Consider the following 21,561-nt stretch of genomic DNA (forward strand, 5'->3'; position numbering starts at 1 on the left):
TTTGTGTTCCTCACACAGTCAGGGGTGCCATGGTCAAAAATATTCTAAGCTAAACTTTTTGATAGATTTCTTTTCAAGCATCCGAGCAGTTCAGTAATTCTGAGCAGTTGGGTGAGGGTACAGCAATTTTTGAGGGTATTTCTGTTACCCTGGGAGCCATCATTGCTGTCTTAACTGTGCTGCTGCTACTGACAGGTATTTGAAGTAAGGTCATATATTGTTTCCCACAAAGATGTTGCTTTCTTTACATGTGTTATTCCCTCATGTTTGAAAGCAGCATTGTGACTTTATATAAAGGTTGGTTTAACTACAGCTAACTAATGAGGTCCCCTTGGCAAATGGACATTTTTCATGTAGAAATCCCAGAGCTATCTATTTCTTTCTTCACATCTTCAGGGTTCATAGAGGATGGATGTGTTGGTGTCATCAAGTATAGAAAACATGGTTTTTGGATGGTTGGACAAACCAGGCTGCATTTGAGAAAATGTTTTATCATTATGATGAAGCCTTTGGGTTTCTTGGCCAAGAGAAGTTGAATTACTGCCTGTATTAAGGGCTACAGTATGCTCTCCTATTCTTTTTGTGCACCATGAAATCAGTTTTAGCATTTCAGTTTCATACCTGGCCATGACAGGAAACACTCGTGCTGGATCTGGGAGCGTGTGCCCTTTTTTTATGCTCATCTTCATGGGTTATATAACTTGCAGCAGAGAATTGATTTTACGATGCTTAACTGTAACCTAAAACCCAAACTGTGAAATCATAAACAGACCTTCACCTCGTTTTTTGTCTGGATTCATTTTGCCTGTCAAGAGTATCCTATTTGTAAGACAAAATACTACTGTAGTAAAAGATAAATAGGACGTAATTGAAGTTCCCTTGCAATGTAGTTTCTCAGGGTGCTGAAAAACAGTCATGAATATTAAATCTTTATAGCTCTTGATTCAGTGTTCCTCTGCATTTGTTAGGTTAACTGCAAAGAAACTGAAAGATTTGTGAAATAATGAATCCAGTCCAATTGAGTAAGCTGTTATAAAAAGGAAAGAGAGGGGAGGCTTGACCCTTGTAACAGAAAAGCAGAGCTGAAACAAAAACCAGTCTCTGGGGGTCTCACCAAGTATGGAGGCTGGGAATTGCTTGTGTGATCCTAGGAGACAATTAGGCAGTAGGTAGCACCAAAAGACCCCTCTATAATCAGGAAGTGGAAGTGGAGACTTCATTCAGTTCCTGTTATGATATTACTCAGATTTTTTTGGATACCTCATTAGTTAGAAGGAAGATTTCACAGATGAGATCCTGAGAGACATCCGAGCTGGGATTAGGCTATTCCAGTGTTTTAGCTTACCCAAATAAAGAAGTGATATTTCTATCTCAGCCAGTGCTGATACAATCAGCAATTAGGAAAATGTGTGATTTAGAGTCCAAAAGCATAATATTGTGTGCATTTTTCCCTAATGGTACTTTTGGATACAGGACCATCTTTGCCTCTTAAATGAAGGGGCTTTTTGCCTGCACTTTAATAATGTGTTAATGGAATTTAAAGTCAGAAGAAGACTGGTTTTCTTACAGGATGTGTGCAGAAGCCCAGCAAGATGGTCAGTCACATTTCTTGCACTTCAGATGTGACTGCAAATGGTCCTTGCAGTGAGGTGGGGGCTTTAGGAGTCCTGACAGCCAGAGGGACTCTTCTCTCCTCTAGATCATTTCATCACCATTTTTCAGTGTTCTTCCATGTTTCTGGTAAATGATATCAGCTACCTAATCTGCCCCGCAAGTGTTGTGCAAGGAGGTTTCTTGTGGTATACAGGGAAGTCATGGCAGTGGCAGAACTTCAACACTGTGTTGCAAGTCAGCCTTCATCCAGCACAGTGCTGTGGGGCTGAGCTGTATCCTGGCAATGCACTGAGGAAAATGGAATAAGGCTTCCCTTGTTTCCTTTGTTTTTTATGAAGTATTTCAGGATTTTGGTGGGAAAATGAACTATAATTTTATCAGGGAGAAGAGTTTTGTACATAAAACCCAGATGTGTTGCACAATAGATTCTTTTTAGTGATGTGTCAATGAAAGTATTGTGGCAGAATGATTTGCTTTCATACCTATTGCGATTACCTTGGCAGTTCTGTATCAGATACCCCGATTTCCTAGCCAAGTTAACAGGTACACATCATTTGCTTAATAGCTGAAGAATGATAAAAATACTAAGCAATCTTTCACCTCGGCTTCTAATCTGAGATCACCTAAGGTTAAGGGGAGCAGACTTTATCCTGAACACATGAAATCTGTTCTAAACACTCACTACTGATAAACATTTCCCTCTCCTCTTTAACTGTCCAAATACACAAACTGTGCTTTTAAATCCAGTGAGCTAAGACTGTAGCCTAATACATCACCTCCCATCTCTCCTCTCTTCCAGGTACTCAGGCATTCGGTGGCCCCGCGGGTTCCTTGGTTCAGAGGTACGGTATCATGGGGTTCCCCATCTCTTCTGTTGGCTCACCTGTGGCGTGATCCCATTTAGAATACCAGAAGCCTTCCTAGCAAACCCCCAAGTGTGTTAATCAGCTCCTTGTGTATGTTTTAGACAACATAGTGTGAAAATTGTTTGGTTTGGGTCTTAGCTCTAACAAAGCTTTATTCATAGATTAATCCATGTCCTTCTCTTCTGCCTTCCCCAAGCCTGAAACAGGCTGCACACTGTCAATTAAATGCCAGGGCTGATTTTATGTGCCCAGAGGGACAGACTTTTCCTCTTAAGCAGGCAGATGCGGAGCATGTTACTCGTTATTTGCCTATTGAAGCAGCAGAGGGTGCTGTGGCACGCTTTGAGAATGGAGATTGCTCTAAAAAAAAAGGGCTTTCTTGAAACATGTGGCAAACTGCTTGATTGGCATTTTGCCTTTATTGCCTCCATGCATGTAATGCCATAAAACAATCCATGCTTCTGGAGAATAACAAATGCATTTGCCCTTTAAAAACAAACCTATCCTCTTCATATGTGCTTCGGAAGAAAAACTAAAAGTAAAACCCTGCCTCTTTCTTTTTTTATTTTAGCATATCTGAAGAGAGCAGCAGCGTCCCCTCTATTAAAAGTGGAACAAAAGTCAGTCGCACCTTCAGCTACCTCAGGAATAAAATGTCCAGCAGCAAGAAGAGCAAAGTAAGTGCTTTTTGTAATTTATATAGCCGTGAGAAACCTATGGGCAGCAAAGATTAGTTATGTACCTCAGTGTGTTTCCATAGTGTATTATTTGTCTTCACCTGGCTTTATTTTTCCTTTTGCAAGGGCAGAATTTTCTGTGTGGTCCTTGAGAAGAGCAGTGTGGGAAATTGTAGCAGCCCCAAATTAAAAATGCATCCAAGGCAAAGGTTTCCTGTGCAGTGTTTTGGCCTCTTTTTCCCCGCTGAATTGTTTTTCATTTTGGAGGATAGATTGCACTCTAGCATGAGTTATGGTTTTGCAGTGATTGATGGGTCTAATTTTTACAGTGCCTGAGAGGCATTTAGTAAAACCAAGACAGGAGCTGTAAGAAGGGACTGGCTACCAAAGGTTTATATCGTGTTTCCCCTTTTTTTCTACCTTTGTAACAGAGTTCCTACTCACTGCTCATTTGCTCAGACCGTGACCTTGAGAGGTGGCCATTGCTTATATTTTCCTCCATTTCTGGAGGAGGTGGGTTGAGTTTGCTGAAGGTTCAACACTTTCTCAGCGCAGCTGAATTTCTTGGGAACAGAAGTGGTTATAGAAATGATTACATTAATGCTGCATGCTTCACAAAAACAGGCTGCTTTTCCATTAGTTTGTCCCCTGAAGATGAATATATGTGTGGTTGTTTTGTTTTCTTTTGCTTAGATTTTTTCTCTTTAATCTCACCCCTATTTACCATGTCTGACAGATAGAAGCTGTCTTAGCTCCTTAGCTCACAGCATGCAGTCTGTGTTGTGTGCTTAACTGATGCCTAATTGCTGTGTTGATAAATCCTATTGGAAGGGCCCTGAAACACGTAACTACATCTTCTGATGAGAGTTTGAATAGCAAACAGGAAACAAGTTGTGGCATGATGCACAGCGCCTATCACATAGCTATGGGAGGGGTCGCAGTCTGTCTGTACAAACAACCTCCGTTTTGCATTTCCCAGTGCAAACACTTGGTCTTTCACCCTGTGCTCCTGTGCTGTAGGTGGGTTTGTGCAGCGTAATGGCATGGTGTGCATTTAAATGCTTATTTTTGGAAGATTGCATCACCACTGCAATGAGGTATCAGCTGTAATGACCTCAGTGTCCATAATGCACAGTTCCTCTTTAAGGATCTGTCTTTGAAGATGCAAAGTGCAGCTTCTGGCAGCTCCAAGCTGCTGCTGAAGAGCTTTAAACCGGTGCTGTTCTCTGCTGTGAGGTCCAAAAAAGTGCTCAGAAACATCAGTGCATTACACCAGCTAAAAGCTGTGGTTCGTTTTGCACAAGATTGGAAATGCATTCACTGGTTCTTGCAGTTTGGATCCACCATCTTTAAGTCAAGAACTAAACGTAAATAATAGAATTGGTTGGGACAAGTAAGAAAATGTGACAGATATTTGCTCTGTCTTTCTGAGCATCATGGAATCACTAAGGTTAGAAAGAACCACAAAGGTCGATCTAGTCCAACCATCAACCTGCCCTTAAATAAGTGTGGTCCATTTGTGTTCATGATTGTGTTTGAGACTGTCACAAAAGCTGAAACTACTCCAAGCTGCCAACCATCATTCATACCCTAAAAATTGCACTCCATAGCAGTTCTGATGTTTTGGCTAACGAGAAAGCCATGATATCCAGATTACGATTGTTCTTCTGCTTTTGGTGAAATGTTTGTGCTATGTGCTTTTTAGGCCTTCAGCAGTACATTGAAATAATTCAACATAAAAATTCTTAGGAACGCTGAATTGTCGAACCTTAGGGCTGCATAAAAACCTGCAAGATTTAAAAAGAAAAACAGCAAACCTTGAAAGAGGAAGTTGGACAGGAAGAGTTGGTTTCTGGTGCAGTCTGGGCTGTCAGCAGGGAGAGGGAGAATGCAAGTTCTGTCCAACTAGGTTTTGCTTTTCTCCAAACCTGGCTTCAGAAATGCATAGTTTTCTTCTAAGATTAACCATAAAATAAAGCACTTTGGAGAATATTAATGGCAGTGGCTCTTCTTGAAAGTGAGTTTTGAGGAAGTTCTGTAAGAAAGGACGTTCGGTGTATGAACTGTAGTGAAGATACTGGTAGACGTGTGTGTGTATTTACCCATGTTCTGAATGTTACGTAGGGATTAGCCACTGAATCTCTTGCAGTCAGCAGCACACGCTGCTTCATGCTTTTAAAGCCTCCAGTGCTCTGTGTTGCTGTCAGTTAGCAAAACTCATTCTAATTCCTGTTGGCAGAGAGTTTCTGAGAATCGATGACATAAAGATTAGCATGAGTAATTCCTCCTTGTCTTGTGTGGTTAGTGGGCAGCGCTGTACCAGTACTTGGGTATACAGCAGGGACTGTGAATGTTGGGGAGAACCCGAAGGGCAGGAGGAGTGCAAGTGTAAGGAACCTTTAGTGGTACTTTGTGTGCTCAAGTACAACATTGCAACACTGAGGTGTGTTCACTTTTTATGTATCCCAGACATCACAGAGGAGTTTTGTTTGACCGATTTATCTGCTTTTTAAAAGCAAGGCCCCCAGCTGACTTGCAGCCTCAATATTAACCCCATCTTTTCCTGCCCGTAGTTAATTTTTTCTCAGCCCTGGGTGTGGGGCAGCAGAGCAGGGTGAAAGCAACAGCAAAGTAGCTTATACCATTTTCGAGGAAGTCAGCAGATGTCAGCCCGCCCTCCTCCCCTTTTTGCTCAACCCTTTGCTGTCTGCCGCTCCGGGGCTGCCACCATGGGCTAGTTGTGCTGGGAGCTGCCCTCCCCTCCCACCTTGGGGGCAAAATGTCCATCAAAAGGCATCGATTTTCGGAAGTGCCCCTTGTCACAGTGAAGCTGGTAGGACTTAAGAACTGGGAGGTAAGAGTTTTGTGGTTATTTCGTAGTGGGGCCGGCAGCTGCATTGAACCAGCCATTATTTTGGGCCATCAAACCAAGGGTCTTTGTTTCCAGTATCTGTTAGTGTGCATTGGTGTAGCGTTTCAGTACCCACAAATGCATCGTCAGATGCACCGTAAAACAGAGCTTTAAATCGTGGTGGCAGCGCTGATGGAGCAGGACAGTGCTTTTATTAGTACAGTTCTATCTGAAAACAAGTCACTGTTGGAACAAAACCAAAAAATAATCTTATTTTGAGACACGATTTCACCATTATCACTCCATCTGTGTGCAAAGTTGCTGTTTGCTCCTTCAAGGCAGTACACCATTTCCTGTTTCTCGCCGAGTAGTTTAGCTTAAATTGAAGTAATTCTTACAGTGGTTTTATGAAGGAAAGATATTATTCCAGACTGCAGAATTACTTGACTTTTCAGTAAGCACTGGGGACATTAGTAGCATAGGATGGTGGATCTCCTTCCAGTGTTGTGAGTGGAAGCAAGGTGTGACTGGAACAGTGTGTGATCCTGGGGCTTCACAAGTCCTGGCAATGGAGCACATCTCTGACAGTCCTTTTGGTGCCATCACCAAGAATTTAGCTGCAGTTTTAATTATTGAATGAGTGGGAGGTGGGCAGGTCAACCAGTGGAGAAAAACATGGCAAGCTGGCAGGATGGCGATGTCTCAAGGAGGCAGAGATGTCTGCAAAGCATCTTCTTCCTTGCAGGTTTTCCCCTTCAGACAGGGTTATTTCACCCTGCAATGCTCTTTTTGTTGTGTTTTTTTTTTTTAAAGCTTTTTTGATGTTTTTTGCAGTATAAAGTTTCATTTGGGGTGTCTGTGAGGCTTTGCAGGAAGAAACTTTGATGCTGGCATTTTGCCTGGGGTGTGCTGGGAGAGGGCAGCCTTTAGGCTGGGTTACTAATTATTGAAGCATCAAAGGCACAAATCCTGGCAGAGCTCGATACGTCTTTTAACTGCTTCTTGGCAGTTGCTCATACAGAGAGCTCTGCAGCTCTCCAATATTTAGGTTCCTCTTGTGAAATATTTAGCACAGGGCACGTGGCATCTAAGTAACAAAATGCAAAGTTAAGCTCACAGAACCGTTTGCCAGATTCTGGTTGACCGTCTCTTAGAGGTGACACGAAATCTTTAGTAGTAGTTGAAATACAGATTTGGAGATGAATAGCATGAAGAACATTTTGTGTATAGAAAGATGAGGAGTCACTATAATGCAAGTGCTGAGTTTTTCTATGGAGTTTCCTATAAAAATCAGATGATAGTCTGTGTTTGCAAGACCTCTAAATCTATGAAATGCCTCAGGGGATGTTTCTCACACTGTTAGTAGTTAGCAAGCTTCTGTTTCAGGTAGAAATAGAAAGATAGGCAAAAACTACTAAAAATCAGAGAAGCTGTCTGTGCTGAACATCTTTCCAATGACGGTTGAGCAGTTCAGGGGTGGAACTGTGGCTTCCTGAACACAAGATAATCTTTTTCTGGTGTTGCTATTGTTCCTCACAGTCTTTTTGTAATGCCATATTTTGAGAGGTTGTGAAGAAAGATGGCTGCCTTTGTTTGTTTGGGGTTGTGTGAAGCTGTTGAAAAAAGCTGTCCCTGTTAGTAAGATGGAGAAAGGAAGAAGAGATAATCTGGTACTGTTGCTGTAGAAGGGTTGCTTTCTCTGTGACACATGCAGTGCAAAGTAAGGGTCTTAAAGCTGGCCTTAAAAATTGTTCTGTGAATTAGACTTGCATTGTCTGAAGAGTTCTGAAGAGCTCAGTTAGAGCCCAAATTAAGAAAGAAGGTAAGTCATTAACCCAAGCAAATGTAAGAAGGCAAAGGTGGACAAACACAGCTGCCTTCAGAGCAGGCTCAGTTTCGTTTCCTTGAATGAGATACCCGTCCAGAGGGCTCTGCAAATCAGTAGTATGTAAATCTATTTCTATGGGGCCCAAGGCGTGGGGTTTTTTTTTTGGAGGAGAGCTGTGTAGACACATGGCCATTGTTACTGTGTGCTCCGATCGATATCGTCATGGTGCTAAAGGCAAATACTGAAGAATCTGTAACTAGAGGATAGACCTCTGCAAAGTGACGAGGTGTTCGTTCTTTTTCTTGTGGCAGGAAAAAGAGAAAGATAAAGAGAAGACTAAAGAGAAGGACAAAGATTCCAAGGAAAAGGAGAAAGATAAGAAGATGTTAAATGGACATCTCTTCACTGCAACCTCCGTTGTAGCCCAAGCAATCTGTTACCACTGTATGAAACCTTTCAATAAGGATTCGTACTACTGTGCAAGTAAGTTTTGTCTTCCTGTCTGCTTTTATTTTGCATTGAATCTGAATTGGGAAACTTGAACCCAGTGCTGTATTGTTGTCACTTTTAAAGCAATGGTGACGTGGGGCAGGAAGGAGACGTTGGCAGTGGTGATTCATGTGGCAGTGACTTATGGAAGTTGTGCAGAAGTGAATCACGGCCACATGGAGTTGTCCTGCAGCCTCCTGCCTTGCTGCTGTTTAGGCACAGCAGCATCCTCTGCTTAGAGAGATGTGTCACTGAGAACTTGGGTTATTTCAGATGTGTGGTGTGGGTTGGGGCTGAGGTGCTTTGTTAAAACTGATGCTGGACAGAGAAATCTACCTTGGATCAGGGCTGTTATTTCCAGTGGGTGTCCCACCCATCACTGGTACACTGCTGTGCGTACTTGAGTTATCTGAAGCACTGTTTCAGTGAGCCCTTAATGAAAGCATGATACAAAAAGGAAATGCCTGCCTTTTTCTCCATTTTTATGTGATGCATCACCAGTCGAGTGACGTGTGAGATGCATATAAGACAGTGCAGGCAGTACAGCAGCAGCATCATGGGGTTTCTGTGAGCTTGGTTATTTTTACCTTGTTTCTCATCAGGTGGCTTCTCATGCCTGTAACTGATCAGTTCAGTGGCATTTGTGTGGTTACAACCGGAATGGTGATTGGTTTATTTGGAGACTCAAAACTGCAGAATATGTTCTCACTGTAGCTCAAGACTGTCATTTCTTCACTGTTAGTAATATAGAGACTCTGCCAGCCTAGAGATGAGGCAGAGCAGGTACTTGTATTGCTACCAGGCTGGGGCAGGAGGCTCTGCCTCTGTTCACATTGACTGTGTATAAAACATCTTAAGCAGGAAAGGGAAGGAGCAGTGAGATGAATCTCCAAAGGCAATTTGAAGTTTCCTGAAAGGGAAGAGATTTCATCAAACTTGTTTGCATGAGCAATGCTCTGTGTCCACCTGATGGGAGATGGAAAGCAGTATCAATTACAGGCTTTCAGATGGAACCTTTCCTCACTCTTTTTAACTCTTAAGTCATTTAGAAGATATGTCACAACTTACATTTTATATCCTGATAAGTTAAAATAATCCAGCAACACCATGTAGCAGCACGTGTTTTAGTAGAAACATTAAACTTGGAAAACGATAGAATAAATAGAAAATGATTGCGTTTTTTCTGCATTGCCCAGAAAATGACCATCACAAGGAAGGTTTGGTCAGAGCTGACTGTTAATCTGCACATCTGAGTGCTGTCTGTTGTCACACCACATCCTAAAATAACCTCCTTGATGCCTTGAAAATAGCAGATAACCAGCAGCAGAGGCTTTCTCGTTCCCGTGCTGTTCTGTAGGCCATTTCTTTTCAGCAGAAGTGACAGTGCTGTATTGCTGTCATCACTGCTGTCTCACCTGTAGGATGACTTTTTCTTAATGGTTTCCAAAGGATTGACTCATTGGAAGGCAACATCTGAACCTTTCAGCAGCACCCCTTCATCATGAGCAGCCAAAGATGCAGCAAAGAGGCTTGCTGGGTTTTAATTATTAATACTATTGATAGCGAGGAGCCGGAGGAACTTCCTGCCTGCTGAGGGGTTGAGTTAGCTGGAGGAATAAAGTCCAGGTCTTTGGTCAGAAGCGTGCCATGATAACTGCAAAATGCTTTACTCCTAAATGGGATATTGTAAGGTGCTGACTTCAGGTTTTCAAGGCTTGAGGTTGATTTTAAGTGTTCTGAATCATCTCCCTGCCGCTTTTTGTTTGATTTCAGTGTCAGAAACCAGAAGCGAGTTATGCTCTTCTTTCTTGTTTGGTCTGAACAGTGATAGCACCGCTTGTGGGTGCCATGTAGGTTTTTGTCTCATACACACAGGAAGCTGTGGGACTTAGAACAGCAGAACCCTAAGCCTTACTCTTACCTTTCACAAACTATCAGCAGAATTGCTGGCTTTTATTAAATAGGCCTAAATTTAAGAAATTCTTGCAATGTAAGAATATTTCCTAAGTCCTATCCTGGATATTTTTTCCTTTAATTTCATATTTCTTTTGGAAATAATTCAGAGCTGTACACTTGCAATGTAATGTACGCTTAAAACACAGTTCATGGGCTGCGTTAGCATGTTTTCATGAAGTGATAGGTTTATAGTGTTGTGCTCTGTGCATTGGTGAATGTGGTGGTTTCAGCCCAAAGCTGTGATGTCAGTGTAGTTCTCACTCCCTGCCTCACAGTTTCTATCACCTGGCAGAAGCTCCTGTTGCTTTTCCTGTTCATCCTATCATACAGAACTCAGATCCTGTACTGCAGATCTAAGCTGTGCTATACCTGGATTTAAGTAAATTAATTTCCCTGGCTTTCTCTGCCTTTTGCATCCCACTGTCATGGTCACGATAAGAACAGTCTTTGTATTTGCAGAGAATATGTTGGCACTACCATTGGTTTCTATTTGTCCCATCTCTGCGTTTCCCCCTTACTTTCCTTTCAGAAGAGTAACTCTCATCTATTTTCTTCTGACAGACTGCAATGCAATTGTTCACAAAGGCTGTAAGGAGAGCTTTGCTTCCTGTGCAAAGGTGAAAATGAAGGTAAGTGGTATCATCTACTTGACTTCATTATAAGAAGGAACCATAAACGATTCAGTCTGCATATATATACCATCTCAGGGCGGTCTGCAGTGAGGAGCAAAGACAGCAGCAGACCTGGGTAGGAAGTGATGCATAAAGAAACTGGAGGGGTATTCAGAATCTGAAACTAGATATTCCCAGTACTAACACCATCCTTCCTGTGCATATGGAAAATATGATCAGTGCAGATAATTAAAGTTTCTTGCTGGCAAAACCTGAGGTTTACCCAACAACCAAAAATACAGCATCTTTTCAGTTTTGAATATTGCATCATTTTATGCAGCATCACATGCATACATAATGCATGATGAAATGTATTAAATATGTATGCTGTTTACATGAGGGATATGCAGAATCTGTGCTTGTTCCAAATGTGAGGAGCCTCCTCTGCAGCATGGCTCTCCAAACCAGTTACTGCTTGTACCATTACAAGCTAAGAACAACTCCTCTATTGTTCCCTTCAGTAGTCAACCCTTTCTCTTTCCATTTTACTCTTTATTTTACTGTTTATTTTACCCATTTCTTATATGACAACAGTAGTTGCTGAGGGGCTCTCCACTACATACTATGTATATTGGAGAGCTGTTCTGCTCATAGAGGGTTCATTAAGGACGTAGCTATGTGGCACGGCCCCATGGGAGAAAGGAGGAAAAATTAAAGTGAATTTCCTTTTTCTTTCAGCCACAGAGAGGAATGCTGCAGTCACATGATACCTCTTCATTACCCACAGTGACCATGAGAAACAAAGGTAAAGTTTCCTTTTTCTTCCTTTTGGTGATAGTCTCTGTCTGCTGTTCCTGTTGTGACTAATTAAGCAGATAGAGGCAGGGATGAGTGCATCTGCTCTGCATGGTAAGCACTGTTTGAGACTTAAGAAGTTGTGCTAAAGCTGCACAGGTGATTTAATCTTATGCTTTGAGGTAGTAAAAATAGGAAGTTAAATCCTGACTAGGAGCAATGCTGACAAAGTTTGTATGGCTGCCCTGAGGTCTCTGCTGCTCTACTGAGCTACCCAGAAGGACAGGGGCAAAGAACTGGAATGAAATAGCCCTCATGAGTTTTGGAGCATTGTAATTAGATAAGCTCATTTAGTGGTAGCTTGTTGATCACTGTGCAGTATCACGCTGTATCATATAGTCATACCCACTGTGGTTTTTGTCATGAAATTCAGAGGAATCGCTCCAGGAACCATAAATACATCTGAAGAATGGAAAATTTAGAGTTAAGATGAAAGGATTAGTCATGGATATGTGATAGTATAAGGAAAAGCTTAGTGTTACTCTGTAGTATATATGGTTGGAAGAACCTATCAAAAGATGTGACCAGAAACAGGAAGATAGATATAACCACCGTATCTCCTTGCCCAGAGAAGTTAAAACCAATGGAGTAGATTGCTACGTGTGATTGAATAACATTAAATATGTTTCCCTAAGTGCATGTTCTTGGACGTGCAGATTCCAGCTAAATCTTTTAGGTATATTGCAGTCATTTCAGCAACAAGGTCAGTGTTCTTTCATGCCTTAAACACATCAGTGCTTACTTTGAGAAGAGCTCAGTCTCTGCTTTTCTGCTCAGGAACACTGCTGGACTTCAAAGCAATCACAATTAACAAGTCTCAATGGGCTTTCTTATTGCAGAGAAGAAATAAATTGAACTTAAGTATGTTAGGCCTAAGGAGACCAAAGTTTCACAGGTAGATCTGATCGCCAATGCTGTGTGTGCGTGATGTCTTTGTTTTTAAGTATTTGAGCATCCAGCACTCAGGTTTACTGTCTGAGACAAATACCAGATTGTCTTGGGCAAAACACAGGGACTTTGCTTTGACCAGGTTCTGCTTTAACAGCACCGCAGGAGTGCCAAGGGAGAGGCATAAAGCTCAGGTTAGGGCTGCGTGTAGCAGCTACAGATAGATCTCCCAGTGGTGACTCTGGAGCAAAAAAGAAGGGAATTTTAGAACCTACTTTCTTTATTACTCCATCATTGCAGCTAACAATGCAGTTGCATGAGCTGACTTGCCTCTGGTGCTTCCCTTCCAGGCTCACAACCCAAGGAGCGCCCTCGCTCCGCAATACTCGCTCCCGATGAAAACACCGTCACCTCAATATTCAATAACAGGAGATCACAACAGCCTACGGCGCTTTCCAAAAGCGTCTCAATACAGAACATTGCAGGGTAAGGGTTCTGCTTGTGAGTACATGGGGATTATGTGCTGTAAGCGCGGAGAAGTTCAGATTGCATTAAAAAATAAGTTTCTGTAGTAATTGGTGATAACAAAAGAGGATCAGAAAACCAGAAATGCCCATATATTATATATGATACTACCAGCAGTCTTCTGCATAGTCAGACTATCTGGGTTAGGTTTAGTCATGGCGTGAGCTGAGGAGCATCTGAGCTGGCCCGGTGATATTAAGGATCACTTCCCAGAGATGCTCTGGGATCCAGGAAGCCAACTGGGCATGGGGTTGGAACTGTGTGATCACATATTTTTTGCAGCTCAGGCATCGTATTTATTTCTGTGTCCATAATGGTAGGGTGGATGCACAGAGCTGCAGTCTTCACAGTGTTTGAGGAATGTTCTATGTTCAATATCTAAGTTCATAATTAACTACAAAAAGTCACAGAAGAAAATCAAATATGTGCTTCCTATCCTAGCTGCACACTGAGTAATTCTACAGACAGGGCAATAGCACGGACTGGGATGTCCTGAACAATTGGTATACCCTGGCTATTCATGGTGAGATTTATTTCAGTCCATTTTTTCCATACTACATTTTTTTCATGGTTTGCTCCAATAACAGTGAGGATGGGAAGCGACAGTGTGAAAAGGAAAGCAATGAAAAAGAGTTAGCCCAGCCATAAAGCCTGAGGTGTGATTCTGTAGAGAAGCAGTGCCGTCATTTAGAGCTGTAGGTCTGGTTGTAAACAATATCCTGTCTTCTGTTCTTCTTCAGGGTTGGGAACGATGACAGCTTAATACACACTTGGAAATTTCTGTCACAGTCCACAGACTCTTTACATAAAATTAGCCGGGTGAATGAATCCACTGAGTCATTGGTTGATGAAGGTAAGGCATCCCATGGCACTTACAGCAGGAGGAAGGTCTCCGTGCTGCTTTCCAAAAATAGAAAATCCAATCTGACATTTCAGCTTGAGTTTTTCTTTTTTAATGGACAATTAAAGTGCGTTTAATGTCATGTTACAGTGATACCACACGGTAATTTCTTATTGAATTGTGGGAAAACATTTAGAAGGTTTCAGTTACAGTTGAGTTACTTGGAATTGAGCTTGAGGGCAAACATTTCCACTTTTGTTTTGTTCCTCTGGCCTGTTCATCCAGCCAGACGCAGAACATGCCTTTTTATGTCGATATGAGGTTTTTTGTTGTGGGGACAGAGAAGATTTGCCATATCGCATTGATGGATGAAATACCTGTAGTGTTCAGATCTACCTGCAGCAGTTGACACTTATGTTGCTTTGTGAAGGTGCAGACATGAACGAAGGGCAGCTGATGGGAGACCTGGAACTAGATTCCAAGCAGCTGGAGGCAGAGTCCTGGAGCCAAGCAGTAGACAGCCCGTTTCTACAGCAGCAAAACAAGGATGTTGTCAAACGGCAAGATGTCATTTATGGTGAGACATGCACGGATGTTCATTTTTCACTCATTTTAGATGGCCTCTTTATATATCCACATGCATGTATTTCAGAAACCTTATTTCATTGAATAGGAATCACATTGACTGTGATTCCTCAGTAGCCAAAGTGAGCTATGGTTTTTCATTGTACTGTGCACCCAAGTTCTCTACCATGACCTTGTCTTAATCCCCTACAGAGCTCATGCAGACAGAAATGCATCATGTCCGCACCCTGAAGATAATGAATGACGTGTACAGTGCGGGGATGTTACAGGAGCTGCAGTATGATCAGCAAGTTGTGGACAAGATCTTTCCCTGCCTGGAGAACTTGCTGCACATACACAGTCAGTTCTTCCAGAGGATTCTGGAAAGGAAGAAGGAGTCATTGGCAGACAAAAGTGAAAAGAACTTTGTTATCAAGAGGATAGGTGACATCCTGGTGAATCAGGTAAGCTGTGGATAATAATTGAGCTTCTGAGAATGCAGCTGGAAGCCAAGTGCTCCTGAGTTCTTGCTTCTCCCTCCATCTCTTCTGTTTATACTTGTTAGGTAACTTCACATGCAGACAAAATTCTCTACCTCTGATTTTTAAGCACCTTTTGCTCTTTTGGAGGAAGATGTAATGATGGAAATTCAATTTGTTTATACTGTGGGAGAGAGAAGCATTTGGTAGCAGACGCCACATGGTTTGACCCATAGCCAGGAGGGAAGGCAGTAGCCTGCAATGCAATGTGTGCAGTGCGTTTCTTGGCTGATGTACAGAGAGAGAAGATATTTAACTTAGGGCGGGCTCTTGTGCTTTCCTTTATGTTTTCTCCCATTCTCCTTTTCTCTAACTCTCCCTCTTTGGCTTTTAAACTCCACTGAGGTGCAGTCCCAGATTTAGTGTTAAGTGTGAATGCAGCAGAGCCACAGACTCCGCTTGTTACTTTCTAGAGATTTAATTTCTTGGCTTATTGAGCTTTGTGCTGATTTGTTTTCATAAAATTCATTTGAGAGACTGACAGGTGCTACTGGGATGTTGCACCAAGAGCTCGGTGGAAGTTGGATCTTTACATCTCTTGTCTTGCAGTTCTCCGGAGAGAACGCTGAGAGAATGAAGAAGACATATGGCAAATTCTGCGGGCATCACAATGAGGCAGTAAATTACTTCAAAGATCTGTACTCAAAGGACAAACGTTTCCAGGCTTTTGTCAAGGTAGGACCTGGTGAAAGAGAAACAGTCCATAGGGAGAAAAACTGATTCCTTTCTGTGCTCCATTGGGCGTTTTGCTACAGAACTGAAATTTTTGGCTTTGTTTCTTAGAAAAAAATGAGCTCCTCGTTGGTGAGACGCCTTGGGATTTCTGAATGTATCTTGTTGGTAACGCAGAGAATCACAAAGTACCCGGTCCTGTTACAGAGGATACTGCAGTACACTGCAGGTAGGGGCCAGTTCTTTTGTAAGCGTGTATTTGCTCATCAAGTGTGCATTACCAGGACCTTTTTTTTTCCTTAAATTTTCTTAGAGTTGGCACACTAAGCCAGTCGTTGTCTCACACTGTTATAATGGGATAACCATGTTTCATCTCTCTGTTCAGTGTTAGTTGATCAGGTGCCTTGGTTTCATTGATGTAATCTATCTCTAGCTAATTGTGTATGTTTGGTGGCCCTGCTAGGCAGGGGGGTTGGAACTACATGATCCTTGAGGTCCCTTCCAACCCGGGTAATTCTGTGATTCTGTGATAATTATAGAGCCAGCATGCTCAGGCTCCAGAGTCTTCCAGCTTACCTTTTTTTTCATAACAGCTAAAAGATGTGGTTACTTTGCTCATTTCTCATCTACTGTCTTGAGGTATATTGGAACATCTCCCAGCCTCAACCCTGTATGTGAAAGGGTTTGTGAAGCTCTGCTTAGGAAGGAAAGATGCATCCTGTTGGGAGAATGTTAAAAAGTTATAATGCAGGAGTCTGAGAGGGAGAAGAGGAAGGAAGTAAAGGGAAAACAGGGATGTCCACAAGGATAAAGTGAAATAGAAATCTTTCTCTTTCTGTTCAAAGAAAATGAAGTGGAACATGAAGACTTGACTCAGTCATTAAACCTTGTTAAAGATGTGATTGCCGCGGTCAATAGCAAAGTCAGTAACTATGAGAAGAAAATGCGCCTTGATGAGATTTACAACCGGACGGACAGCAAGTCCATCATGAGGATGAAGAGTGGTCAGATGTTTGCAAGAGAGGACTTGAGACATCGGAAGCTCATCCGAGATGGGCCTGTTTCACTGAAAAATGCAGCTGGGCGGTTAAAAGGTAACAATTCCCTCTCTGGGCATAGGGTTGCTCCTCAGATTGGAATCCCCAGAACTTATTTTGCTGCTCTGAGAGCCTTTGACAGCAATTTCAAATCGGATATGATTTATTTTGACGTTTTGGAAACAGGAAGTTTATGTTTGTTTTCTGAGCTTCCAGGATTACTAATGACTTCATAAGGTGGATGAAGCAAGTTATGCTGCTGTTGTGAAATACTGTGATAAGCACAGGCTGCATTTGTATTTCTAAGTCACAGAAATGCCTGTTCTGTAGTGCATGTTCCCAGCAAAAGCAGGACCTGTCGATCCCAGTAGGGGTGCAGCTGGTTCTGATCCTTTGGCAATTCTGTGGTACTTTAGGTGGAAAAGGCAGAAATTTGGGAAGAACTTTTTCTTGCACCTTGTCAGCATTTCCCCTCTTGCAGAGTGCATGGAAAATATGGTGATGGAGAAGAATGGGGTCAAATGCTGACTCATGCAAACCTCCAAGGGTTTTGAGTTCACTTTGCAGCTTTGATTAAGATTTGGTGGTTCTTTTATCCAAAGCAGATCCTGTCTTCCTAAAGCAAAATGGAAGGAATTACCGTGGGATGATTTCACTTTTTGGTTTGCTTCCTGTGTGTCACAAGATTTCCCAAGTACATAACACAAAAACTCTTTGTACTGAGGGATATGGGTGGGGTATTATACTTGGTACTTAGTGTGCAGCTTTATGCTCTGTCATTAGGAGACTTGGAAGGCTGTGCATGTACTTTGGGAAACGTTTGTATTCTGATTTAAGATCTTCTCAATCGCTTGGTGCTGTGCTTCCTTCCACCATGAAATAAAGGTCCTGCATCTCAAGCTGGGCTCTGTTAGCTCCCCTTGGAGTTAGCAGGGGTTTTGTTTGTCTGTGAGCAGAGCTGGTGGTGGCTTCTGAAGTCACTGTTTCCTGTAAAGAAACTGCAGCTGACAAATGTTGCTGTTGCACAATAATTTACACTCCCCCAAACTACTCTTTGAAAAAGACATAAAACCCCCAACTTCCTGTGCTGATGCTTTGCTCATGGGCTGAAATATTGATTGCTTCAGAAAACAATTCTGTTCTGTGTCTCCAGTTCTTGCTGCTATTCCATGTCCTACCTGTGGGCAGTTCATGGCTGGAGAGCAGCCCTCCCACCCAGGGGGGGGTTCCCAAGGCAGCTCTGCATTGCATGGCCCTTCCAGCATCTAACCAGGTGTTGCACAGCACTGCAGGCTGATCCCAGACCAGCCCTTGTGCTCCCCAGTGGCCAGTGTTATTAAAAGATAAATCTGCTTAGGAGTGTGTTGTGTGGGTGGTTATACAGCACCTATATAATTTTTCTCTTTTTGCAGAAGTCCAGGCTGTTCTCCTCTCTGACATGCTCATATTCCTTCAGGAGAAGGACCAGAAATATGTCTTTGCTTCACTGGTAAGTTTTCATCCTTCTCCTTTGCTTTTCTGTGTGAGGGTCCCTTGGTGTTTGTTATGCAGTAAAACCAGCCTCTGCCTGCTAAACAACTTCATTTTCCTGCTTAGAACATTTCTGTTTGTTGGGGGAGCTGTTTTGTCAATTGGAAAACGCGTCATTGTTTCACACCTCCCCATGGTGATTCCTGCAGTGCCTTGGCACTGCTGATAATTGGCCTTGAAAACCCTCCTGCCACTCCACACGCCTTCTCCTTTTCAGTTTGTGCAAACTGAAGCCATGAGCTGGGGGGATGGAGAGTAATGGGATAATGCAAACGTTGTGAAAACAAATCTTAGCAGATGATGGTGTTCTCATATATTATGAAGTGCTATAGAGGAGGCAGGGAACACCACTGCAGTAAATGCAGCAGAGCAGCGTACAGATAAATGTCAGAAGAATGTGGTTGTAATGCACCAAACCAAAACCAATCACTTCTGAATGCAGTCTCCTAAAGGTCGAGACACACTACACAACGGTAGTCTGATACCTAACTAGGTCTGTTAGGACTGTACCTTGCAGACACAGTTTAGACTGGCTAAGCCTTGTGTCCTTTTGGCCCTTGGAATGGGAGCAATGGGATTTTGTAACCCAATGGGATATTTTAAATCGGGCAGGCTGACTACACAGGGAGCATAGCACAGAGTGAGCACCCTCTTATGTACAAGTATTGTCCATCGCAGATGTCCACTGTGAGCTTCTGAGAACAGGCAAGTTTTTGTTGGACTTGAAAATAAGGTGTTACTCCATCCAAGGGTGAGACTGTGAAGATGAGATGTGAGAAGCAGCTGCTAGCAAGCTTCACTACATTGAAGGGGCTGTAATATAAATGACAAATTCAAGACTGTGGGCAGGAGGAGATGAGATCAAAGGTCTGCTGGGGATAGAGCAAAATATGGTAGAGATTTCAAAGCCCCAAACTCCATTTTAAATTACTTCTCTGTTGAAATGGACCAAAGTAAAATTGCTTTTCCTACAGAAATGATGGAAGAAAGCAAAGCCCTTCTCTGTTTTGTGACCCCAGCAAAATGCTTTTTATTTTAATCAGCCAGTAGCTTCAAAAAATATTTACTACCCGAGAGCATTTGCTGCATTGGTAGTGGGACCTTTAGAATGGTAGTTCATTTCCTCACCCATTTCTTTCCATCTGAAGGACCAGAAATCCACTGTGATCTCTCTGAAGAAGCTCATTGTGCGGGAAGTGGCTCACGAAGAGAAGGGTTTGTTCCTGATCAGTATGGGTGTGAAAGATCCTGAAATGGTGGAGGTGCACGCCAGCTCCAAAGAAGAGCGGAACGGCTGGATACAGATCATTCAAGACACGATAAGTACCATGTAAGCTACCAAGCCGCTCTGGAAGGGTGAGCAATGAATATGGTGGTGTTGTGATGGTTACTGAGATGTGTCTCTTTCATGCAGGGATAAAGATGAGGATGAAGGAGTCCCTTGCGAGTCTGAATTTGAAAAGAAATTGTCAGATACAAGAATCAGAGCACTGAAAGGTAAGGAACTGCCTAGGACAGCAATTGTTGCATTGGGTTTTGTGACCCTTTTCCACGTGCTCAGTTGAACTTTTTCAGGGGAATGAGGATCCTCCATCCAGCCAAGGGTTGCAGTCCTTGTTTGCATCTCACCTTGTTTACAGCCCAGTGCTTTGGGCCTGCTGCATGCAGTTCCTGTGCAGGATTACAAGGGGCAGAGCTGTGTCACCACGTTCCACTAGATGGGGCCAATATCTCAGGAATCTCTTTCCTTCCTTCCCAAAGCTTTTCTTTTCAATCTTCATTTCTGTTTTCTGCTCACCCCCACAGAACAACTTCAGCAGAAGGACAGGCAGATCCTCCTCTTGCTGGAGGAAAAGGCCAAAATCTTCAGTGACATGGCAGACTCCTCTATGCAAGAGGACATGCCGGGTTCCAGACTGCTCTTCAGAGCCAACACTGAAGAAGCACCAAAAGGAGAGGCCATTATGAAAACCGCAATAAATGAAGGTGAGCAAGTCAGCGTGGCACTTAACAGCGCTCTCACCTTCAGTGAATCCCTTGGTTCTCAAGCACGGTGTTTACAGGGGCAGCCTGTTTGTTCCAAGTGAATGAATAACAGCATAGATAAGAAGGTACTGCTACTGATGGTGTTGTGGCAGGGACAGAGAATGAGGATCAGGAAAGGAAGCAGATATTGATGGCTGTTGAAAGAAGGCACAAAAGAAGTCTCAGTATAGAGAACAACCCTGTGTTGAATCTGAGCTGAGGCCAGGGACAGCCCAATATTTCATCCTTGTCTTAAATACAGACCATGCTGTCTTTCGCTGTGCTTTGGGCTCAGCAAGGTTTGTGGGGGGGACTCCAATTCCTGCAGGTATTCAGGGTCTCTGCAAGAAGCAAGCAGTCTGTTGGCAAATGCAAGGCTGAATGAAAACTCACGCAACTTTTCAGTGTCTTCTTTGGAAAGAGTGAAAATTATTAAGTGCTGTTGTGAGTTTTTGCAAGGGAGACACATATGGTTTGTGTCTCTGTAGAAACATTTCTTCTTTAGTACAGAAAAACACGTGAAGGTAGAGATGGAAGTAGCTCAGAAAGCCTGAGGTGGTCTGTAATGGTGTGTAACAGAGAGAGATTGATGATTTTATCTTCCCAGTGGAACTGCTACAAGAGCTGGTGAACAGGAACCTGGGCAGCACCCTTGTGCAGCAGCTCAGCAGTGCCACCATTGACGAAGAAGGAGTTGGCCCCATCTCTCTTCCTAAACGGGCAGAAACTTTTGGTGGATTTGACAGTCACCAGATGAACGCCTCCAAGGGTAAGTCGTTATGTGCTCCCACAGCAGCATTTGTTAATGATATTTCATGTCATCCTGTCTTGTGCTTTCTGAAGGATTCCAGCAGATGGTCTGTTTGGATGACTCTACTTTTCTGCAATGCTAGCAGGTAGATTAAATATCAGATTAGGAAAAAAGGTACAGGTGAAATGGTAGTTGAGAACTTGCTATGCAAGTATTGAACATGTGAACTCTTCACTCCTGTCTCTCTGTCTTCTCTCTTAAGTCATTTTTCCTAATTTACTTACATGCTTACAAGCATTTGGCTTCATTACAAAGTGTCTTCTTCGTGTTCTTCTGCCTGCAGTTCTGTTCTTCATCCTTCAGTTACCTTCCAGCAGGAGACTGGGGCTGTTGCCTTTGCGAATGGATGATGATACTGCTGTGCCAAGCACCTTCCTCTGTC

At 42.8% G+C, this 21,561-nt stretch overlaps 1 protein-coding gene across 35 annotated transcripts in view; it reads left to right on the forward strand.

Annotated features, from left to right (window-relative positions):
* Nucleotides 1-21,561, forward strand: part of AKAP13 (A-kinase anchoring protein 13) — a 182,303-nt gene that overhangs the window by 149,467 nt on the left and 11,275 nt on the right. For all 35 annotated transcript variants that reach the window (XM_085515353.1, XM_085515341.1, XM_085515350.1 and 32 more), the window contains 17 exons: nucleotides 2,414-2,456; nucleotides 3,052-3,157; nucleotides 8,148-8,319; nucleotides 10,843-10,910; nucleotides 11,631-11,697; nucleotides 12,986-13,121; nucleotides 13,901-14,013; nucleotides 14,432-14,578; nucleotides 14,779-15,029; nucleotides 15,654-15,779; nucleotides 15,888-16,005; nucleotides 16,622-16,870; nucleotides 18,226-18,302; nucleotides 19,492-19,673; nucleotides 19,758-19,840; nucleotides 20,150-20,329; nucleotides 20,976-21,137. In XM_085515353.1, the coding sequence (XP_085371479.1) occupies nucleotides 2,414-2,456; nucleotides 3,052-3,157; nucleotides 8,148-8,319; nucleotides 10,843-10,910; nucleotides 11,631-11,697; nucleotides 12,986-13,121; nucleotides 13,901-14,013; nucleotides 14,432-14,578; nucleotides 14,779-15,029; nucleotides 15,654-15,779; nucleotides 15,888-16,005; nucleotides 16,622-16,870; nucleotides 18,226-18,302; nucleotides 19,492-19,673; nucleotides 19,758-19,840; nucleotides 20,150-20,329; nucleotides 20,976-21,137 (2,280 nt within the window). The remainder of the gene's footprint in view (nucleotides 1-2,413; nucleotides 2,457-3,051; nucleotides 3,158-8,147; nucleotides 8,320-10,842; nucleotides 10,911-11,630; nucleotides 11,698-12,985; nucleotides 13,122-13,900; nucleotides 14,014-14,431; nucleotides 14,579-14,778; nucleotides 15,030-15,653; nucleotides 15,780-15,887; nucleotides 16,006-16,621; nucleotides 16,871-18,225; nucleotides 18,303-19,491; nucleotides 19,674-19,757; nucleotides 19,841-20,149; nucleotides 20,330-20,975; nucleotides 21,138-21,561) is intronic.

This window comes from Coturnix japonica, chromosome 14 (genome assembly GCF_054131305.1).
Source record: "Coturnix japonica strain WE chromosome 14, WE-NBRP24, whole genome shotgun sequence".
Lineage (NCBI taxonomy): Eukaryota > Metazoa > Chordata > Aves > Galliformes > Phasianidae > Coturnix > Coturnix japonica.